This window comes from Teleopsis dalmanni, chromosome 1 (assembly GCF_002237135.1).
Source record: "Teleopsis dalmanni isolate 2A chromosome 1, ASM223713v2, whole genome shotgun sequence".
NCBI classification, from domain to species: Eukaryota; Metazoa; Arthropoda; class Insecta; order Diptera; family Diopsidae; genus Teleopsis; species Teleopsis dalmanni.
Window position 1 is genome coordinate 53,372,414 of NC_051846.1, and position 23,655 is coordinate 53,396,068.

A 23,655-nucleotide genomic window follows, 5' to 3' on the forward strand; every position below is an offset into this window, starting at 1 on the left:
TAGTACCGTCCCAATAACTAAACAATTCTGGTACTGGTATTCTTTTTTCTTTCTTGATAGCATTGTAAATTTTAGTAACTCAGTTTGTTAGAAGTATGTATTATCATATGTTTATATTCACAGATAAATTGTCTGTACTATATTATATATTTCTGTACACTGAGTCATACGGCGAGATATTTTAAAATGTGCACCATTTCAAATAAGTAATAGACAAAATTGTCCAGAGCAAGCTGTTAGTAAGGTCATAAACTTAGTTATACGAATGTGTAATTTAGGTCCTGTTGGTCTGGTGGATTCTTTTAGTAACGTTTGTACACATATCCATATAAATATTGATAAAACTTAATCTTAATCGACTAAATTTGAATTTATTACGGGTAATATTACAGAAATAATTATTGTATGGTTTTCTTACGTTAGAAGTGATCATTATTATAGCCTGTTAATGGATAGGCCCGTTAAGCTTTAATAAAGAAGAACTAACTAACTATATAGTTTTTTATAACATATTAAAAAACAATCGTATTAATTGTCTGGGTGGTTTGAGAATATATACATATACATATATATATATATATATATATATATATATATAGTGAATCTCTTTCAGTCTTTCTAAATCTAAGATCTCTCTAAAGTCTCTTTTAATATTAGATAATGGCTGTGAGAGTAGGGGAAGAAGAAAAGTTTCACTTCTTCTTACAGCCAGATTTAAAGAGACCACGAGAGATCTAGAGAGGAAACGAAGAAGAGTTTTACTTCTTACAGCCATTATTGTAGATTTAGAGAGACTACAAGGGATCTTGAGAAGGAAGATGATGAGTCCAACTTCTCACATACATTTAGAGAGACTGGGAAAGGTCTACCTTTGTAGATCTGTAGAACAGTACTAAAATACCTGTATACAAACGTCATTTATTCTAGTATAAAGTTTCTTTGAATGAAAGTTAGCCCAGCGACTTTTAAGACCCTGAACTCAATTTTTATCAAATTGATAATAAATATGTGTCATGTTGAATATATTGAAGAACTATTGTATGAAAAACATATTGAACAACTATTGAAATTTAAGTAGTTAATAATAATTTATAAGTTAACTCTCTCTAAGAATACTATAGTGTTAAAGTTTCAAAAAATCTATTACAAAAACAACTTTTAGTTTTGGACATTAATGTGTTACCTTCTTAGATTGTATTTAATATCATTTTGATAAGTCTCACATATTTCAATTAAATATTAAAAGTAGGCTTTACAAGTGATTCTTAATAAATATATTTTAATTAAAGGACGAAGGATCTAGCAGTCTACTGCCTTATTCTTAGTTAACTTTAAAATAATTATAAATGGTTACTAACAAATAAATAAATATTTTAATTAAATCTTTCAAAATAAACAAAATCTTTTATCCATAAGTTCAGAAAGTATGTAATTACAAAAACTATGAATAAAATAAATTATTTTTGGTGCTATACTCATTAAATTTATGACTTTTGTTTTTATTTGTTTTTTATTTATTATATTTATTTATTTTAAAATTTTTTTAATGTGCAAATTAAACTCTCTAATGACTAATTGAATTCATTCAACTCAATGAAAACAAAAAACGCCGCATTAATAAAAAAAAATAATAATGTATACATAAAATTATTTATATTGGCTACCAAAAATACATAAGCACAACTCAAGCAGCAATTGTATCTGAAGGATGCTCCTGAAACGCTTAAGAATAAAAAACCAATAAAACTCAATATACGAAATCATAAATCATAAAATTCATAACCGTAAAGTGACAGCTCCCAGGACAGTACGAATGCGCATGCCCATATGACTGACGACGTGAACAGCGCCTTCAATGAACTACGAATACAATTGCACACAGGTACATTGATACACAGATACATAGATACACAGATACATTATACGTTTCAGTACTTAAGTATATATTTTAGCACAGTTGCACTTTCTGAAGGGAAAAAAATTTAGATCCTGTAATCTAGATAAGAGGACGGATGAATGCAGCACAAATGGAAAATGATTTAGAAGTTGTGTTGCAATGCATTTCAGATAGAAATGCAGGCAGAGAAGTATCTGTGATCTACTTCCATTGTACGAATGCATATTTGTATTTTGAACTACTGATCGTGGCGCTTCCACTGCTTATCAAATTGGTCATCTGTTGTGAAAGATACAAAAAATACAAAAACAATAATAAAAACCATAAAAATACCAAGGCAGAAACCGTGGAAAAAGTAACAATATGATTTCAACTTGTTTTTGTTATGAATTTCATTGCTTTGTCTTTGCTTTCGATTGAGTTTGGGTTTGGGTTTGGGATCCAACAAAGGAGAAGCACAGCAAGTGAATGCTGAATGTGGAAAGTCAGATATGAGCTTTTTGATTAGATCGTTAGGTGCAGCGTGCTTCGATTTTGGTGATTGTTGCCGGTAGCGCACGCACATAACAATAATGCGAATTCATCGACCGACTCAAATATTTTATCTCTTAAGCTTAGCATGCAATACTTTTGAGTTGAACCATTCATTCCAATTGGAAGCTGCAAATGCTACGCAAGATAAATGAAAAAACATTGTTGCTGTTGTTGATTCTGTTGTTGTTTTGCTTGTTGTTGTTGTTATTTTTAGTGGTACAAATAAGCGCACTTGCCGCTACGAATCTAATTTGCGATCACGCATCTGATAAATTTGCGACTTGTTAAACCGGGTGGGCGGGTAATTATTGTAAGGTTGTGGCTTTTTCATTTATTGCAGTTCTTATAGTAACAAAAGAATAGCAATTTTCACTTTAAATATTTTAATTTATAGGATGCTAAGCGCTGATAATTAATTTTTGATTTAAATTTTAATATTGAAAATGTCTTCATAAAAATTCTATTTTCATAATTCTTTGCCGCTGCTATTTTGCTCTTTTGGTGCTGTTAGTTTGCACTTCCTTATCACTTTTGCTGCTGTTAGTTGAACCTTTTTTTATTTATTTACTGTTCAGGTTACTGCTTATTTTACTATATACATATATTTATACTCGTACATTGCCAAGCTGAGCACTAACTGCTTGCTTGAGTAAGGTTTACCTTTTAATTGACACGAAATCTATGTAATATATAAATAAGGGTAATATTTTTAATGTATTGTTTAGTTATTCTTGTAATTGCTGTACTTAGTAAACAGCTAAAGTAAAGGTATTTGAACTTCGAAATAGCTATTATTGCTTGGTCTTCACTGTATTTAATTTATGTTCCAATAAACTGTTTCTTTTATACGCGCCATCGTACAATTAGTTTAAATCTTAAATACTTCATAACATTCATACTCGTAAGAAATATCATTTACAGTAAATTGCTGACATTTCAAGAAATGTCTTTCTCTTTCAATTGGAATTTCTTCTATAGGTATTGAAAGTGTAATGTAATGTAATAATATTACTTCCCCTCTAAAAGTTAGTACTTAAATTATTGCAAGAACCTTCTGTAAACATTAATTAGGAATGTTAAAGTTTACATATCCCTTGTTGGGTAGTCTTCTGATTGTAATGATTCCAAATATCACTTATTTTTCGCTTAAGGATATTATTATCACAGTATAAAAGATATAAGCAAGCAAAATTGTTTTTATCTATTGAAAAAATTCGGTTCTATTTAAAAGTTACTGTATAAACATTATTTCAAAAAGTGATCTCAATATTGATAGTTTTGTGATCAGTGTTCACTAACTGTACACCAATATCGAATTATCGTCAATGCATAAATTGTAGGTGATAGTGGAAAAATCGTTTTTTGAATGAAGTTAATGGTTAAAAATTAATAAGCCAATTAAATTAATTGTTTATATGAACGATTCATTCATTTATCTTTCATAAATAACCTAAGACTAGAAAGAAGTAGTTACTAGTATTTACGTATACTTGCAATTTATTGCTGCTTTGTATTTGACTTCAGTTTTTTTATGCTTGTGATCGATCATTTCAGAAATTCATTCCAAATAGCATAAGTCAACCTTTATTATGACGCTGTGAATATGGAGTGGACCTAATTATCAATTAAAAATAATATATATTCTCTTTAAACACACATCTGTTGATTTTGTAGCGTTGTAGATTGTTGTAGAGTGATCTTAGATGGTTTCGAAGTATTCCTTGGAAAAATATGTTAATTTATTACAGGATAGATATTGATTGCTAATAATCTAATACCCTTTTTCGCTATATATAAATGGAAAGAATTTGGTGCGATGTGATGAGAAAAAAGCTTTTTTCCTGGTACTTATCTTTTAAAGTATCTAAAATAAAACAAGATGAAGAGGGTTTTGGGTAATAAATGGTACCTGGTAACAGTTATTCCATTTTTGAATATATTGGCCTATAAATTTTGATTTTATAAGTATGGTAACAAGAAAGACAGCTTTTAGGGTAATAAATTATATTTGGTAACAATTGCGCCAATAAATAAATAATTGGACTGTTAGTGGATTGATATCAATATTTTCAATAACTTTTTTAAGTATATTGACGTTTTGCGAAAATTTTTGTTTTATTTTTTATTTATATGTCAAACACCACTGTTGTCAAAAAAAGTTCTCAGATTCTCAGATGTTCTTATGGGAAATTAAAATAAGCACGACGAGAAGTTGTTTTCTTTAGCTCGATATCTAATATTATAGGGAGAGTTTTAATATCTTAGTGAAGCAGAAAGACAGAATCAGAGTTTGTCAACAATTAAAGTAAATGTCGTATCTGTATATATATAATTTTTTGATTACTAATAATATAATTAAGCATCGAATTTTATTTTTAATTATTTTCTTTTATATACAATTTATTTGATTTAAATATAATTTTGTTTGCTACATGTCTTCTATTAAAACATAATTTTAAATAGCTTAAAAAAAAAATATATATATATATATATATATGTAGAGCAAAGAGCCCATTAATTAATAAAAACCATAAATATTATTTGGTTTTTATTCATATTTTTTATTTATATTTTCAGTATTTTATAAAAATTAAATATGTTCAAGAAAAAACGTATATTTTAAATATTAATGTGAAAAAATTGAAATGCTGTCAAAAAGACGTCAATTTAATAATTAAAAATTGATAAATGATTTTAAATATTTTCATTTTCTGATATCAAAACCATGACTCATGTTTAATTAATTAAGTGAAATTCTTTTAGTCTGTTCTTTTTTGTGAGATACATTCAATGTGAAATAATTTTGAAATTCTTTAAAATTCTTTAATAATTTTTATGAGTAATAAAATTTATGGTATTTGAAGCTAATACGAAAGTATATACTATTAATTTATCAAAAATATTTATTTGTACGAGTATTTATTTATTATTTATGTATTTGTATATTTAGTAATCTTAATTGTAGTAATTGAACACTTGAAAACTTAAATTAATTTGTTGTTGATTTGATATTGAACCAGAATTTGATTTCAAAGTATATAGTAGTTGATATATGAAAAATAACTAATGAAATTATCTTTTATAAAAATTATATTTAATTATTGCAATTTAATTAAATTCAATTCAAAATAGTTTCAAACAATTTTATTATTTAATAAGTCCAAAACTTATTCCTTAGAGAAGAGTATCAACGACATTTAATAAACTAAACCAGCGCATTAACTTATACTCGTAGAAAAATTAATTTCTATAGGACCGAAACTATCAATTTTACCTATAATTTCCCTGTATAATATCAAACTAGTTCGCTTAACTTTTAACTGAATTCAAGACCATGTCAAGAAAGATTCAGTCCTTTATGAAACGCAAACTTTAAGTTTTACTCTTACGTAGTTTTTATGTAATTATTTTCCTTGATGTTATTAATATGATAAGATAAGATAAGTGTATACCAATGTTATAACAATAATATGCATTTGCTTCGGATAGACCCTGAATTATCACTTTGCGAAATTAGAACTTTATTTTAATGAAGGTAAGAGGATATGTTAGGAATTGATTGACACTGTAAAAAGTAGGCTAGGAGCTTTTCTGGCACTGATGCGGAAACGAAAGCATCACCTCTTATTTTATATGGAATAAAGAAACAAGCCACCATAAATTAAATTTTATGGTACAATTAATTGAGACAAGATATACTCTGTCTCCATTAACGGGCACTACAGATCGCTGGACCGGAGTGTACAATCCCCAAAGCATATAAAAATAATTACTGGATACTCCCCACATATCCGGGGAATATGCCCTTTCTTAAATAAATACTATCATATTTGCTACAATCATTGTTTATCAGAGAGAATCGGATTATTTATTTTGTTTTCCTAGAAAATTCTAGGATATCTGTATATGTAATATCTAATATTTTCAACCCCGTTCATGTTTTTTTATTGATTTAGTAATATTTACTTTAGTAATATAGTTTCTCTGTATGCTGGAACTACGTACGCAAGGTCTAGGTTGAAATCCCATTAATGACTGGTCTAACAACACGCTCCATAAAGACTTTAAAAATTGTTTGCTGGCTTCGTTTGACAAATAGAACACTATTTAAATTTTCAATAAAAGTTTACACACTAAAAGTTGCTTGCAAAAAACTTAGCTTGGTCTGGTATTGTTAAGGGTCAATAGGTTTATGTGTTTCTTGAAGCAAGCTAGCTTAACCGAACCTAACCTTAGGCACGGTCTGAATGAAATAGTTTTCTGAGAGATCAGTATATGCTGTTTCTGTGAAAGGAATGTTTACACATTGCTTTATACAAGGAGAGTACTTCCATAATTTGAGCTCCATTAAAATATTTAAGATCATTTTATACTACATGTATTCAAATTTTTTCAATGAAATGTTTTTGTATGATCTTTACATTACATTTAATAATGATCTTTACATTACTGTTGAAAAATCGCCTCCTTAAATGAGTTCTGTATATAGCTCTGTAACTTGTGTTAGTACAATAAAACACTACCAAGTTCCGTTCTGGTATTTAGTGCTCTTCACCTATTAAAAATAATAGGAAAATTCTATCAATCCTTTAAATTACTACAACTTCACTGCTTCTTACGCCTATCTGTGGCATAAAACCCGTGTTTCTATCACTATTTGTTCTGATGCTTGTTGCGAGTACTACCTACCTATGTAGGTACCTAACTGTCTACATTTTTTATTATAAGCCTGTATATTTATTTAACAGGCACAGGTCTAATTCCAGTTATTTAATAAATAATGATGCTTATATTTATTTTTATATATAACCAAAATGTGTTATATGCAATATTTTTCATTTGGCGTTTTTTTATTTAAGAATTTTTTATTAATTTTATGTTAAATCATTCAGATAATAATTATTATAATTTTATGCTGAAACATGTATTTAAAAATATGAAGCGAAAAATCAGAATTTAAAAATTATTCTTTACTGGGTTCACGGCTATTAAAATAATTTCGCAAAAATAGGTACACTTTTTGTTAATAAAAGCAGTCACCACTACTGTGCTTTGTCTAGTCGTGCCCTGGGCGTTTAATGGCCAACTGATAATGTTGGCACTAATTATGAATTCCATGCATCAGCAGTTGCGTCATAATTATAACAAAACAAAAGCATTTTTAGCAACCTCAGCAGCCTCAACCATCGCCAACATATTTAAATGTCGATATTTTTGTTTTTGTTCAGGGGCGTATTTGACCTTTGGGTCTTTATGAAACGCCTGCTCCTTTGTTATCTTTTGTTGCAATTTTTAGACGACAGCTTTCGATCAAAGCCTTCATGGCTTTCTTTTGGCATTTTGGGTTTCTTCGAAATTTTTATAAAAAGAAGCATTTTTTATTTTTGTTTGAGCTCAAATTTTTGGCACGTACGCTGTGAATATCTCTTTATAAAGTCAAAAAGAAATTAATTTAATTATGGGGTGCTTAAAATTTTGGTTAATATTTTCTTTAAATTTTTTAAAATCTTTTTTCTTAAATTTAAAACTCTTACACTCTTCGGCTGCAACTGTTTTGCAAAATATCTGCGATCCGCGGGCATTTTCAGAAGCCTTAACATGTCTGTTTGTGTGATGAAGGCGTAAAATTTTATAAAATTACAATTTTATACATACTACATTTTTTTGTAATTATTTATATTTTATATATTTTTTATCCATAATTTATTGCGATTATAGACGCACACATCAATGGGTGCATTTTGCATTAATAAAATTTGTACTTCAACTGCATTGAGTGCTTGGTAAAAAGTGCGGATACAACGATTCTTTCGCATTTGTGGTAAATGATCGTATCGGTGAAATACAAGTAAAGTGCTTATGGGGATTATTGACAAAAATGCTTCTGTACTTGTTACTGAAAGTGTATTATTCCTTCTGGAGTTCGGCTTTTCTTTTCAGTTTATCTTCAAGTTGGAGGCTGAGAATGTAAGAAGCTACTGTAGCTGATGCGGGCAATTTTGAATAATTTTCATTCATTGTCGTCTTGATTTTTGTTTTTTCTTTTAAATAAATTTCTATTAAAATTATAAAATAAATTTCCTTAACGAAAAAAAGTGTAATCGTAATGTATTACCATTGAGCTCTATGGCTTGCTTAGTTTTGCACAGTTGGAAAATACAAAAATAAAACAGAAGTTGTGTGAAAGAGCGGAATAACATGGGTTATTCAAATCAATTATAACGAAACTTTTAGACCGAATGATTCTTGCCACGTTTTATTGTAACAATCAATAGAAAAATAACTCAATATTGACAACGTAATATGTAAAATATGTAATATCTGACATAATCTAATATCTGGTAATCTGTGAGAACTGTTATTACCTCGAATAGCATTTTCCGAAAATTATTCGGAAAGACTTATTTTCCGGAATTTGTATTGTACAGTGCGACAGTAAATTAGAATTTACAGAATACAAAATTTACTATGTTAATATATAGCAATAGACATATTGAAATTGGTTTGTTGGACAACAGTCAAATCTTTGAGAAATGGATCTATCACACATCAATATCACCCTTAATCGTGCAATGTTAATGTGTCTGGCTCAAATGAAAGCATAATCACAAAGAATGTGAGTCGATATTTTGACGACGTAGTACCCTGGCTCAGATCAAAGCACAGATACAAAGAATGTAACTAAAAGTCAAAGAGAATATGTATTGATGTATCATTCTTCAGATGAAAGTATATACAAAAATTTAATTAGAAGTCACAGAGACGATATTTTGTCATTTCTGAAGAATCATTGTTGTTAAGATGGTAGCACAAGTAAAAGTTTTATAAAAATATTTTACCAACAACCTCAATGAATCAGCAGAATTAACTAGTTATTATACTTGATAGTTACTTAAAGTATCGTGACAACAACAAAGTTGTTTTTGTAAATTATTTAATAAAAAAATATTTTGTGAACTTATTTACTTCACAATAAGGCTCCGGTGTATAGAATTTTGAGCCAGAATTGGTTGTTATGAGATTATCCGTAAAGTTGTTGCCAGTATGATCTAACAGCCACTATAGCACTATCCTGTTTTCGTTTACTATTACTTATAGCTTGTCATTACAGTTCTATAAAAGTCTCAAAAAAAATTTCCAACTCCAACTTTCTCAAATTTTTAATTTAAACAAGTACATATTTTAATTGCTGCATGTTTATCTTTGTGCCTGTAGATGTGGTTGAAAATATCATTTAACCCTTTAAAGAGACTGACCCCAGTCCAAACCTTGATAAGTTGCACCACTGCTCAAGAATATAATTATAGTTAATTACAATTTTTTTAACCTATTGATTAATGTTAAACCTCATAAGTAGTTTTTTAAATGCAATAATTTTGTTGTAATTTTTTTTGATATCCGTTGCAAACAGAGTACATAAAAAATCATCAACATCCTTAAGTTGGTCAATACTTATTACATTAAGTTAATTGAATTTAATTAAAAATTAATAAAACTGTCTGAAATTTGTATCACTAAGTCAATTATGTATTTTTAATAAATTTATAAAATAATAAAAAATTTAATTGCTTAATTTTATTGACACTTCGAATTGGCCACACAAGTTACTGGTTGTTACTACTTGTAATTATATGTTATATGAACTAATAGTTTTTATTGATAACCCATAAAAAAATATGATAAATTTCATACTGACTAGCTTACATTTTAAATGCCATAATTAAAACTGTTTTTATTTAAAATTAATTAAGTTAAAATACAAAACCATTTAATTTATGATTTGCACAGCAAGAAATCTGATCATAGCCCATAAAAAGCTTGGCACGATCACTACTTGAAATCGTTGAAAGGCTAATTTGATAAATAAAAATATAAATTTATAATTTTATAAGGGAAGAGAGTGTTTAAATATTATTTTTTTAATATTTTTTATAATAAATTATATATAATAAGTTATTTTGTGTTTAAATAATTAACATAAAATGTTCGCTGACAGCAGGTAATTACGATTATGTTGAAGAAACACTCATGGTAACTTCTTTTTACATAGACAATTATACAATTCCATTTTAATATAGGACAAAGATCTACATATTAGTAAAAGTTATTTAATAACAAAGCTAAAAGATCTTAAAGATTTAAAAATATTTATAATATAATAATATATTATACTAATAATTATAATAATAAATTATACACAATAGGCCTAAGTAGCTCTTTAGGATTGCCTAACTTAACACACCTAATAAACGATACTTACTACTTTATTTTTATTTACCTTATTTTGTACATATACTAAAATGAATAAGTCTTACTTTTTATCTAGAGGGCGTCTAAGTAGCTTAAGGTGTTATTATAAACTGTATTTGTTATAATAAATCGTAGAGATTAGCTTCAGCATTTATTTCGAAAAATTGGGTATACTCAATTTATTATTACAAGTTAAGCCAGATTAATTAACTAATTTTAATTTAATTAATTTAAGATTTTTTAATTTTAAAACAGTAGTTCTTAACAACATTTCTATGAAGGATCAGTTTAATTTCTATAAAACCATATAAAAATGAAAGTATCTTAATGTTGATTTTTTTTTGTCAAATGTGACGCGTGTTACAACGAAAATAAACTAATAGGGTTCGAATCGTAATGAAGAAATAACAACAATTATTTTAGTTAATTTATTAAAATTTGGCTGACCATACAACGCTGTTTCGAGTATTGCCAAGTACTCGAAAATATTCGAATTTTTATTTTATTCGTTTATAGTCCGGGCACAATAGATCTTTTAGGTCGCAGTGCACGATACCTTACTCAATAATAGTCCGTACGTAATTTTTTGGACTGCAAGTGATAGGCTTAAAACTTGTGCCTGAATCCAAACCATGACTTGTTTTTCCACAAATAGCTAAGGTTGCACAAGTATCTAAAATTGACTAAGTAAATACAATTATGATTGTTAAATAAATAAATAAGTAAATATGTAATATATATATAGTTTATTATACTACTACGGAAATAATAAATCTTAAGTAATGTATATACATATGTAGATATGTGTACATACTATTCAGTGATTAAACATGTATCATCAGAAAATTAATATGTTTAGTATGGTGAAGTAAATTTCAGATTCGTACCTCTTAATAAGCATAATAAATATTTTTATTTCTCTCTGAAATGCTTTTATCTAAAATCTTGAAATCATTGTATTAGAAACATCTTTGACTTTTATTTGACTTGCGCAAAATTAATTTCGCTTAATTCCAGACCCGCACAGGTACAATTTATCTAAAACTTTATCACTGATCTCGAACACATTTGAATTTGTAATGGGAGATTTCGGGTGAATATTTGGTGTCTAAAATAAAAATTATAACGTCGCTTTAATTAACACGCATTAATTATGTAAACTGGAAGGGCGATAATAATAATTTAGGCCTATCAGTGAGACCATTTAATTTCTGAGATAAAAGCCCGAAAGTAGCAAGTTTAATGTGAATTTTTATGTTTTTTTAATTTCCAAATGAAGAAAATAAGCTAAAAGTGCGATGTTTAATCGGAAAAACGGCAGCATTGACGATAAAAAACACACATAAAACACATAATAAATAAAAAGCAAAGACAAAGGCAAAGACTAGGCTAAGAGGAAGAATGGAAGCTTTGATAATGGTGACAAATTTATCACATTAAAAGTTAAAGATATTTATATTTATGTTTTGAAAAATGATCTAATATTGTACTGTTGGCAAATGCGCAGATAAAAGAATATATTTCACAAATTAAAATAAAATTCAAAAGGATTAAAAAATATTTTTTAATGAAATTTCTATTTTATTTGTTATACTCTTGAGCTCTTTATCGACCAAATTGCAGCACAGCATATCCACTGACAACTGGTGGGTGGCAGAGTGCTAGCACAATACAGCACCTGCCACACAGTCCCACAACCAGATTGTTCCGTACAAATGTGTCAATGGCAGTGGGTGATTCTCGAATGCACTTAGTCCGGACTGTGTTCACCTACAGCTAGTAGAGCTGTTGCAGTCTGCAGTTTAAATAGTGCAGTAAATGTTGCAGGGTGGAAGTATTGGCTGGCATTGGAAAGTGCTGCCTTGGGACATCATGTCACAGCCACCGGTGGTAATTGTTGTGAGAATGGGCGTCCAATTATGACTGATCCCGTTTCGGGACAAACAGTTTGTTCATGTCAATATGATTCAGCACGTTTGGCATTATCCAGTTACTCACGCCTACCGGCAGCTAGTGTAGGTGTTTATGGTGCACCTTACCCATCAACAGATCAAAATCCCTATCAAAGTATTGGTGTGGATAGTTCAGCATTCTATTCACCTTTGGTAAGTACAGAGCTTTTTTCGAAGCAACTTTAATTTACATCTTTTAAATTCGTAATTATTTTGAGAAAAAATATTATAATTTTAGTGTTGCGTGTGTTTAAAAAAAAAAAAGTTTATTCCACTGTTCTCCACAGATTCTACCAGTCGCATGTCCACTGGTCAACGTAATTACTTAAGTAGTCTTTTCATTGCAAAACATGGCCTCCATCGACCACGTTCACATATGAACAAGATATTATTTTCAATATGCAAATATTTAGCCAAGTTTTGTGGTTGTTGCCATTTTGTTTCTTTGCATTTGTTGCACTTGTGTGAAATGCAATGGCCGAGAACATGGAAACTTGTTTTTGCATAATTGCAAAGTTAATGCAACAGAAAAGTGCAGTCACAGGCTTTTCTACTTTTACCGCAATTGCAACTTCGGTTATCTATCGTTGAGATAAAAAATTGATTGATTACTAAAAATGTTACACAAGAGAAAATTATTCTCAAAGAAAAGAAAAAATTTAATTATACTAATGGCACCTTCAAATAACATTTTAAGGAAATGATTTATTATTTTAAAAAATTTATAATAATGGCTTACATAAATAGGCTTTTTCCAATAAAAAATATTAACTTCTTTTATGTAATAATCAATAAGTTTGACTAAAGTCAAACAATAAATCTTATTATTAATGTAATACGATGTAAATCGTATATAGGCTGGATCATTTTGAAAAGAAGTTAAAAGCTTTAACTTCGACAGGTGTTTCCTTGATTCAAGAAATGGGAAATTGTGTGGGAAGTGGGTTTTTTCTCCATACTTACGAAGATACAATGTATAAAGGCAAGGTCTCACTTACTTACTTAATTGTCGGTTACAGACGAGAGTCGTCCTTGGACGCGTTCAGTGCTCTCCTTCAGCTACCTCGATTAGTATTTGCTATCGCAAGTTGTTAGTACCGATTGTCATCATATCGTTGGTTACTTAGTCCATGGATGATTATATATCGCGTTTTCTAAAAGCGGATACCGAATTAAAAACCTTTCTTGTCGGATCATTTTTTTTCATACAGCCTATCGTTCCCTCTTATCTGATACTCGGTTTATTTCTGAGATTAATGTGATATAACGTAAGCAATTTAAAGAAAGTGTTTTTGAGTTACTGTGGTTTTTGAACGAAGTTTTCACGTGAAATTTTCTTAAATACCCCGTATTGAAGATATAGAACTGCCCCACCAATAGAATTGTATTGTTTTTGTCAGATTGAGGAATCAACTGTAAGCGGCAATGAACATACTTGAAAAAAAAAAATTAGTTGAAAAATATAATAAGTTCTGTTGAAAAGAATTCATATTTCATACAATAGATCACTTTTATCCAACTATTATCCAATTAAAAACTGAGTATTTAAGTATATTCGCTACACAGAGAAAATCAAAAATTATCTTGATTATCCATCTCTCTATTGTGTAATTTGTCTATTAGTAGGAGGTTTGAATAATATTGCATTTAGCTTTCGTTTATTCTCTATTAGAACTTTTTAACAAAAGTCTAAAACTCATATTCATTTAAACAATTCCAATTTGGGAAAGAAGTTGATAATTCCAAATTGATTGATTAGATTATGAGTATTTTGTTCTATATTTTAAATTAAAAAGAAATTTTAACAAAGTTGCTTTTAAGTACTGTTCTATACGAGATTTGTTAAACAAATTTTTTGTCAAATTCAAATGAAAATTTGTTCTGTTTATCGCAACAATATTTACTTCTCAAAAATTTATGTCTTAATAAGCAAATAACTTTATTCTGGTGTTTCTTTTTCACCATTTAACAATAAAATTCTCTCAGTTTCTTGGCATTAATTCCGTTGTTAATCACATTATCAGTTATTTTTAATATATTTATTATCACTACATTTTCTCTGATATGTCTGTTTTGTGTCTATTGTTATTTTTTATGTACTAACATAATATCGCAATACTAATACTATACTAATACTAATATCTCTCACCTATAATAAAAATATATCCTCGGAATTCATCAAAAGAGACCACGTGAACACTGCAAGGTTTACTACAGTTCTTTCTGGTCATTGGTGTGTAGGAACCCACGTAGAGAAACTGCGCCTTCGCCATAATCCTCACTGCAAAAGTTGTGGAAAACCGCAGAGAAAGTAACCATAATACATTTTCTCGATGAATGCCCACCTTTGGCGTACAGCAGATATAGGTTCTTAGGAAGATACTTCTTTGACGATTTATCAGACTGTTCATCAGTGAAGACGAGAGACCTATTAAATTGCCTAAATTCGACGTGATGGATTTAGTCTCTACTCTTCTATACTAGGGAGTTATCTAATGGCCTGCCACTGCAACCAACCAATATCTTAATAATAATTATTTAAAAACAAAAAAAAGGAATATTTCGGTTCATCAAATTATTACCATTAATTTTTCGTTTCCATTAAAAAAAGCAATTTTACTTTTTTCTCCACATCGTTACTCTCGCGTCCAATAATGCATATACTGTAAACACTTCGTCAATCTTAATTATTACACAAAAGTTTGCATTTACACTTTCATTAACGTAATGTTCTAAATTTTTTAAGGCCCATTCTTCAAGTTTTTTATAAGGGTACCACTCATATTCATCAGTGGCGAATGCTCCGAGTTATTTCGATCTTTTCTTTTATTACTATAAATATTATTCTTTGCTTTTGCTTTTCATTTTCTGTTATTTTGCTTCGATTTGCAACATTCATTATTGCTCTTGTGAAGCTTCCATTGTTGCTCACTTGTCAATACAATTAAAGTAAATCGAATTATCATTATGGCTGACTTCAGTTCATTTAAAGCTCATTTAAGTCTGTTCTTTGTCTGTGTTGTTTGTGTAAATTTATATGCTTATGCATGCAGCGTGCGCGCCTGTTCATAACATCCCATCATGTTTCTAACGTTGAAATTCGATATTTTGTACAATAAAATAAAAGCAAAAGCAAAAACAAAATCGTATGTAATGGCCTCTGGCCTTAATTGTGACTACACACATAAGTTAACATTTAATATACGTATGTACATTAAATTACATACCTGACATCTATGCGAACATGTACGTATGCAAGTTTGTTCACACGTATTTTTGTATTAAAACAAAAAAAAAATAAAAAAACCAAAAACTAAAGACATGAACAACAACAACCATAACAAACAATGGCATTGCAAGTACTTTTCGATGATATTTTGCCAATCATGTCAAAACAAAGTTTAAGTTTATATGAAGAAGGAAAGTTGAAGTAGGGGCAATTGGTGGAAGCAGAATAAAGCTAAAATTACCTTAATACTGTTCATTCAAGTTCAATAAAATAATAACAGAGAAATTTACCCAAACATGAGCAATACATGTAAAGGTAGGCAGCTGCAAAAGACGGTTGAGCGAATGATAAACAAATTTTAACACATGTGCATTCAAAATGAGTACAAAAATTTTATAATAGAGGCGAAGCAAATGGAAGCAAAATGTTGATACACATAAGTAATAATAATAATGTAAGATAATTTGTGGTGTTCTGATTTTAAGAGGCTTTAAAGGTTAATTTATTTTATATTATAATTAAATAAATATGCAATGTAATTAAATTTTTTTTTGACATTACTTATGGCATTACTTGTAGATTTATATGGTCATTATATATTATATATTTATCTTTCCTTGCTGGCTCAAGAAAGTCCTTTGATGATGTTTAACCTTGATATGCGTTCCAATAGAAAAGTTTTGTTTTATAGTCTATGAATTTCATCAGCGTATGATACCCAAACAAGGCTACATGTCACAATACCGTAGATCCAGAACGGTTTAATGGTTGCATAACATATTATGCAAACCGTTCTAGATCTTGTGTACCGAACTATGTAGATATGTAAAACATTGTGGTTAAGCCTTAGTGTTGAGTTACAATTTTAAAGTCAGAAAAGTTATTACCAAGTCAACTCTTCTTAAGTTTTCTTACTGTCAATGTGTTTTTTTTTATATCAGTCAGCTCTCTTGATCAGGGCTTTTTGGTCCGGAACTCGCCAAACCCCAACATTTTGCTGGTACTTTTAAAAAAACATTAACTATTTTTTGTTTATCATTTTGGGTTCAGAAGTACTTATATGGTAAATATATGAATACTATATGAATATTTGGGTTATTTTTTTCCCTTATATTATGAAGTAATAATATTATTTATTTTAACTAGAGTGTAAATCACCAACGATAGGATGTTATGAAAATACTTTTTTTATTCCCTGATTTTTCACCGTTATCTCAAGTTAATTTTTCATAAATCTAATAATTTTAAGAAATACTGTTCCAATAAATTACCTAAGTATTTTCCTCCCTAAGATTGCCTAATAATAATATTTTATTTACTTTAACTGAAGAGAAAATTTCCGAAGACAACAGGCTATAAAAAAGTGTTATTTATTCCTTAATATTTTTTCATTATTTCAAGTTAATTTTTCGAGGTGATAATCGGAGGTATGATGAGAGGTTTTGAGATGCTAGATTTGAATCACTGGAAAAGCTAAGTGTTTCTGTATCTTTCGAAAACTGATGAACAGGTCATTTATATTCAGGATAGTTAGAAGGGTAAATTGAGTTTCCTAGGACGTTCATAGAGATTCTTCAGTTTTAGCTTTTAAATCTTTTATCACAAAAGCGTTCTATTTCAAATGTTTGTGAATAGTGGAAAAGCATTTGAATTTATATTTTAATAAATTTAATTTTTCGGTGATTGTAAATCTGTTTCGAGTACTGTTTCGACTAATACAAATCATCAGTGGTCTTTTACAATTATTTATAATATATAATTATTTGTAGGTAATTTTTAGACGATTTTTTTTATTAAAATGTCATCCAAAGCATTATAAATTCAGTCAAAGATTTTCCACATTGAAATATAGTTCGCTTAAGAACTGCTGAATGTGTTAAATTTATGACAATTTATTTTAAATACTGAGACGGTTTTTGACATTATATTATAACATTAAGAGTTATAACATCTATTATTTACCTGATAGATGTGCCAGCAAAAAAAGTTTTCAGTGTGAGATGGGGTATTTGGTCTCGAGATATGGGGCTATCACAAGTAGGTTTTTGCAAATGATATATGTGTGGCATAAACCGTCAATCATTACACCTATTACTTGAATTTTTTTAGCAAGAAAATAAAAATCTTAAGCTAAACAATATATCCTTTTCTGGCTATTATATATGCTATAACAAATTTCTCGGATGTGTAATTGCATGCTTTGGTGATGTTACCAAAATCAACCAATCTACTTAACTTTTTTTGTGGTGTTACACAAAGTATTGTATTTAATCGTAAAATCCACAAACTGTTAACGTTGTGAAACATTCGTCAATTTATGGTGGAGTTATTGCTAGTAGTGTGCCAATATTTTGTAGAAAATTATCCCAAAAGTGTTCAGTACTGTGTGGTATCTTGGAAAAAATATTTAAAAGATGTTGTAGTTCATATCCAAAGCCAAGAACCAAGCAATATATTGATATAAAAATCTATATATTAAATGAAATCCAATTCGCATATATGTTTTATTTAATTTTATTTTACTTTTGCAATTACTAAATGTTTAACCCCCGACAAGCAACTCAATCGAACAAATTGCTGAAGATTATATTTAAATTCAAAATATTTACAAAAACTGTGATAAAAAAACTAATTATAATAAGTTAAAAAAAATCAATACAAAAAAAGCCATACAAATAAACGAACAGTCCAAAAATAGTGCCGGGCATATTCGGCCATTTTGATATATGTTTTTACCGCTTTTTTCTGCTACACAAAATGAAGGTGATTTTTAGAATTAATAAAAACAAACACTAACAACATGTTAAAGTAATTAAAAATGTTAATTATTTTAAATAAATCATGAAAACTCAAAGTCACCATTAAAATGAAGTATTGAAAATTTATAAGCTAAGCCACTGCCCACACCGCTTTTCAGTTTGGCTGAACGTGAAATTCAGATACTTATTCAGATTTTCGGCCACCAATAGACAGATACATTGAGAATAGATGCTTATTTGGCTAAACGTATGAAGTTGTACTACTGTAAATTTATGGCAGTTTTTAAACTAATAAATTTTATAATAAAAGAGAATTACCAAAAGTTAAAAAAAAAAACTTGTTAACATTTTGTGGTATGTTACCAAAAGCGAGATAAATTAAATTAAGCCAAAATATAAATTCAATTAAAAGTAATATCATAAACAAAGCACTGTGGCAGGTTTTTATATGGAATGGATTTATAATGCATAATCACGCATACTCGATATATGTGGTATATGTCTACCTATACTCTATACTATCTATACTTATATATTTTGAATCAAAAACCGATATATATTTAGCCTGTTTATTTTATTCAAAAAAATTTGCTGCCAATAAAATAAATAACTTGTTAACAAAATCATATTCATATTAGTTTTATTTAATTTTTTATTTATTTTTATAAATTTTGAACTGTGGGAAAATATTTAGTTTGGTTTTAATAGAGGCATATGCCGAATTTACGAGTCTAAATTTTGCTTTTGTTGTCAACAAGTTTTTGGCGAGTTTTTATTTTTAATTCAATTTTGAGTTGATAAATTTATGACAATTTTAACCGAAATAAGTTGCTTTATTTTTATGCAAAATAAACAAAACATTTGTTTAGTTGAATAAATGCTGGAATTGAAATATTCCGTATTTTATTCATTTAAATTTGCATAAGTTCGATTTTTTAAATTTTTTAAAAATAATTTTAATTAGAATGCAAAATTTGCTTTCTTCTATATCTTTATGGTTTTTAAATGGTAAATACATTTTAAAAAGTTTTAAACTAAAAAGTTGGAGCTTCATTGAATTAATTTTACTATACGCAATACCATAGGATCCGAGCTTTTAGTATATCCAACTATTAGTCTGCATCTGACTGTAGACGTTAGGCGTATTTAGATCAATAACAAAAAAATGGAGAGGTTTCTTCATCCAAAAAGATCTAAACACACTATTTTTAGAAAACATTTTTTAAATATAAAATAAAAAAAAAATTGATATCTGCGAATTCTATAAAATGCAGAGTAAAATATAAAAAATATGGTCTTCTCTATTTGTATCTTGCTATTGTCAGTAAAATTATTCATTACCATCATCATTCAGCCGATGAGACATAAAGTCTAAGAGACATTTTTTAACCAAGGTTTGCTTAGATAATACTATGTCTGATAAGGTAATCAGGCATTGAATATTAGACCTCAACGATTACGGTGTATCTCTTTTAAGAATAATAATTAAACTTAATATTAATAATAATATTTGAAAAAATTGAAAGAATGCACAGAAATTCTTTCGAAAATATATAGTAATATGTTATATTGCCAAACAAAAAAAATTCCTATTCCGAATAACTAAAATAACCACATTAAGTTCGCAATGCAAAAAAATGTTTACTTGGTATAATGATAATACTATATATTGTATTTATAATCCTTGTTTAGCTGAAATGAACTATCTGATTTTCGGATTTTCGGAGACATCGGATTGGTATATATGTGAAATATTTCTAATAAAGAATTAAAAATATAATATTATAAATTTAAAAATAAATACAAGTTGCAAGTTTTTGAATAAGAATTCAGAATTCATAAAATTAAAACTAAATTTCAATTGATATATTCTATCAGCCTATAGTTAATAAAACAGACTAAAAAAACTATCATAAAACTATCATAAACAATTTTTTAATGCTTTTTTTACCAAAAAGTCAATATACATGACAATAACTAGTGCATAATTCATATTCTACTTTCAAAAATACATTTAATTTAGAGTACTATATATTTATATTTACAGAGTAATCCTTATGCTTTGAAAGATTCTGCTACCGGCACAGAAATGACTGCTTGGACATCAGCTGGATTGCAGCCCACAACTGGATATTATTCATACGACCCTATGTCCGCTTATGGGTGAGTTTAAAACGTTAAACATATTAAAAATTAATAACATATTAGTTATAGTTTTAAATTTATAATAATTATAAATTTATATTAATTATAAATTTATAAGTTAAAGTACCTATATTCTATAAATTGTTGAACCAAACATTTTTTTTTTTAAATTTCGAATAGTTATTCAGAAATGCAAAAAACGACATAAATCGCATTCAGAAATAAAGTTATTCTGATTGTTTTCTGTAACAAACGAATCGCGCCCAAATCGGTCATAAACGCAACAGACCACTGAAATGGTTATGGCGTTTATATTTTGTAATTTGCGGGAAATTTTGTTTATCAACTTTCTTAAAAAATGCCAGAGCGTCAGTATCTACATGATCAGATTGCTGCAATGTTCAAGTAGTGCATTTAAAAGAGGAAATCCCTAAGCAATGCCCTCATATGAACAAGGAAAAGTGCACTTTCACCAAGATAATGTGACGTGTCTGAAGAATATTGGCTACAATCGCCAAATTGCCCTAATTACACTTCCGTTTGCTTTCGCACCAACTATATTTGCCAGATTTGATCCCTTACGATTACTAACTGTTCGCAGGCTCCATGGAAAGATAGAAAAGTCAATCGCCAAAACTGAGGCATTTGTTTTAGGCGAAAAATGAATTATATTACAAGAGAGACATTAAAATATTAGAGAAAAAAAGTTCATTTCTTATTAGTCGATGTGTTATGGGATAAATATAATGCAACTTAATCATAACTACAAAATTCTATTAATTTTGTTTAAAATATACCACATTTTTCGGTTAATTAATTTAATCGTAATTCACAAATGAACCCAGTCTCTATGTTAACTTTATTACCTTAAAGAAAGGCTTGTGGTAAAGCAAAAATTACAGGTTAGGTTAGGTTAGGTTAGGTTAGGTTGGAGTGTCAGTCTTATACACCAAGAAAGCACAATTGAGCTCAAATAATGGCGCGCTGTGGTACCACAAGAATAACGTTGGTACGTATTTAGACTAGAATGTCAGTATTCAACCTTCTATATTAATAAATTACAAATTAATATTATTATTTTTGAAAAAATGTAGTTTTTTTAAAATTTTGTGAAAATAAATCTGTGGTTAGTGAAGTAAACTATAAAGTTTCACAATTTCATAAACGTTTTAATTGGATAGATTTTCGGCACGCTACAAATTTGCCGGTTAAATAAATTTTATTGCAATTTGACAGGCATAAGTGTTAAACAATAAAATTTATAACAATAATGCGCGACTAACTAATAATAAATCATTTGTCAAATCATAGTAAATGAATTCAAAAATTAAATTTATTTCAATGCAATTGACTACAATTAACGAATTCATATGAATAAATATGAGAACAAAAACAAAAACAGAGACAACCACAACCTCAACCAAAAGGTATGAATGAATGAATGACCGGAAAAACTTTTTGTTGTGTGTGGAGTAAAGGCAATCCAACTATTATACAAATAAAGCGTAGGCAGCTGGATCCCCCGGGACGTTGAATGAGTGGAGTCAGTGGAAATGGTGATAATTAATTGCAAAAGATTTGTGAGCATTTAAAATTGATTTGAATTTAATTGTTTTATGTGCAACGACGACGAAACGTACGAAACTCCATTTGCATTTGGCGATAACTGAAGTAAACGTACTGGCAACGCCAAATGAAAAATAAATGTGACATAAAATTGGAAAAAATATCACGATAAGTTCTTTGTGAAAATCATAAAAAATAACAAAAAAAAAAGAAATTTAATTGTGCAAATTGTGAGAGTGCGCGCATAATTATTTATTTACGAGTTTGATTGCGGCGGAAATAATCGCACTTAATTGCACACAAATGCGCATTTATGCACGCACACCATCAACACACACACATACACTTGCAACGCTGAAGCTTCAACGCATTGTCGTCGTCGTCGTTGTTGTTGTTGTTGAAGCAAATGACTGTGAGCATTTTAAATGCACTTGCTCGGTTCGTATGGGTGCTTTCCTAATGGATTCGCGTGCAGATGAATGTGGATAAACTAACGCCATGTTGGTAGCCGCCATATTGCTACGCTATGTTGACAAAAATTTAACGGAAGGACGGTTTGCTTTGGTTTTTAGTTTTTTTATTTTGTTTTTGGTTTTGTTGTGTTTTTTTTTTTGTTTTTTGGTTTGAGGTTTTGGGTTCGGTTGAAGTTTTGTTTAAATATGCAAGGCGAAAAAATTAAAATCAAAGTAAAAACTAAAAAACAAAAACAACAACAACAACTTTTGCTTGAAACTCAGCGATGCTTGATGTTGGTCGTTAAATTGATGAAAAAGTGCATGAAATGTATAACACATAAGAGACAATGACAGCGCTAGAGTGCGCAACCATTGTATGGGTTAGGAGGGCGGGGGAGGGGTGTGGAGAGTTATATTGCGCATTGTCGTACAGACTGTCGTGTTGAGCATTATTTGCTTAAATTGTGTGTTCATATTGCTGTAAATTGCTACTTGCTGATAATAAATTTAATAACGACAATAAATGTTTGAGTAGCAATTTTATTATTATTGTTGTTGTATACGTATTGAGGCAATAACAAAAACAAAAGAGTAAACAAAATTGTTTGTGTAGGCCACTGTTAAATTGCTTAAAACTTTAATTATTAATTAGAAACATGTACATTGAGCTCATATTAAATAGCACAATATATATATAAAGAAGTATTGTGAGTTTTAGCTATTATAGTTAATAATGCAATTGCTATACACTTTTGTTGCGGTTGTATGTTGTCTAGTATTATTACTTATTTTAACTTATATGTTTATTGTTGTTGGTGTGTGAACAAGAGTTTGATTTGTTAACAAGATAAAGTGTAATTTTATTTTT

At 28.8% G+C, this 23,655-nt stretch overlaps 1 protein-coding gene across 1 annotated transcript in view; it reads left to right on the forward strand.

Annotated features, from left to right (window-relative positions):
- The window catches only part of LOC119681415 (homeobox protein araucan-like), a 44,358-nt gene extending 23,570 nt beyond the window's left edge, over positions 1-20,788 (forward strand). The window contains exon 3 of the mRNA XM_038094603.1: positions 20,669-20,788. Within this exon, the coding sequence (XP_037950531.1) occupies positions 20,669-20,788 (120 nt within the window). The remainder of the gene's footprint in view (positions 1-20,668) is intronic.
- Positions 20,789-23,655: the final 2,867 nt, after the last annotated feature.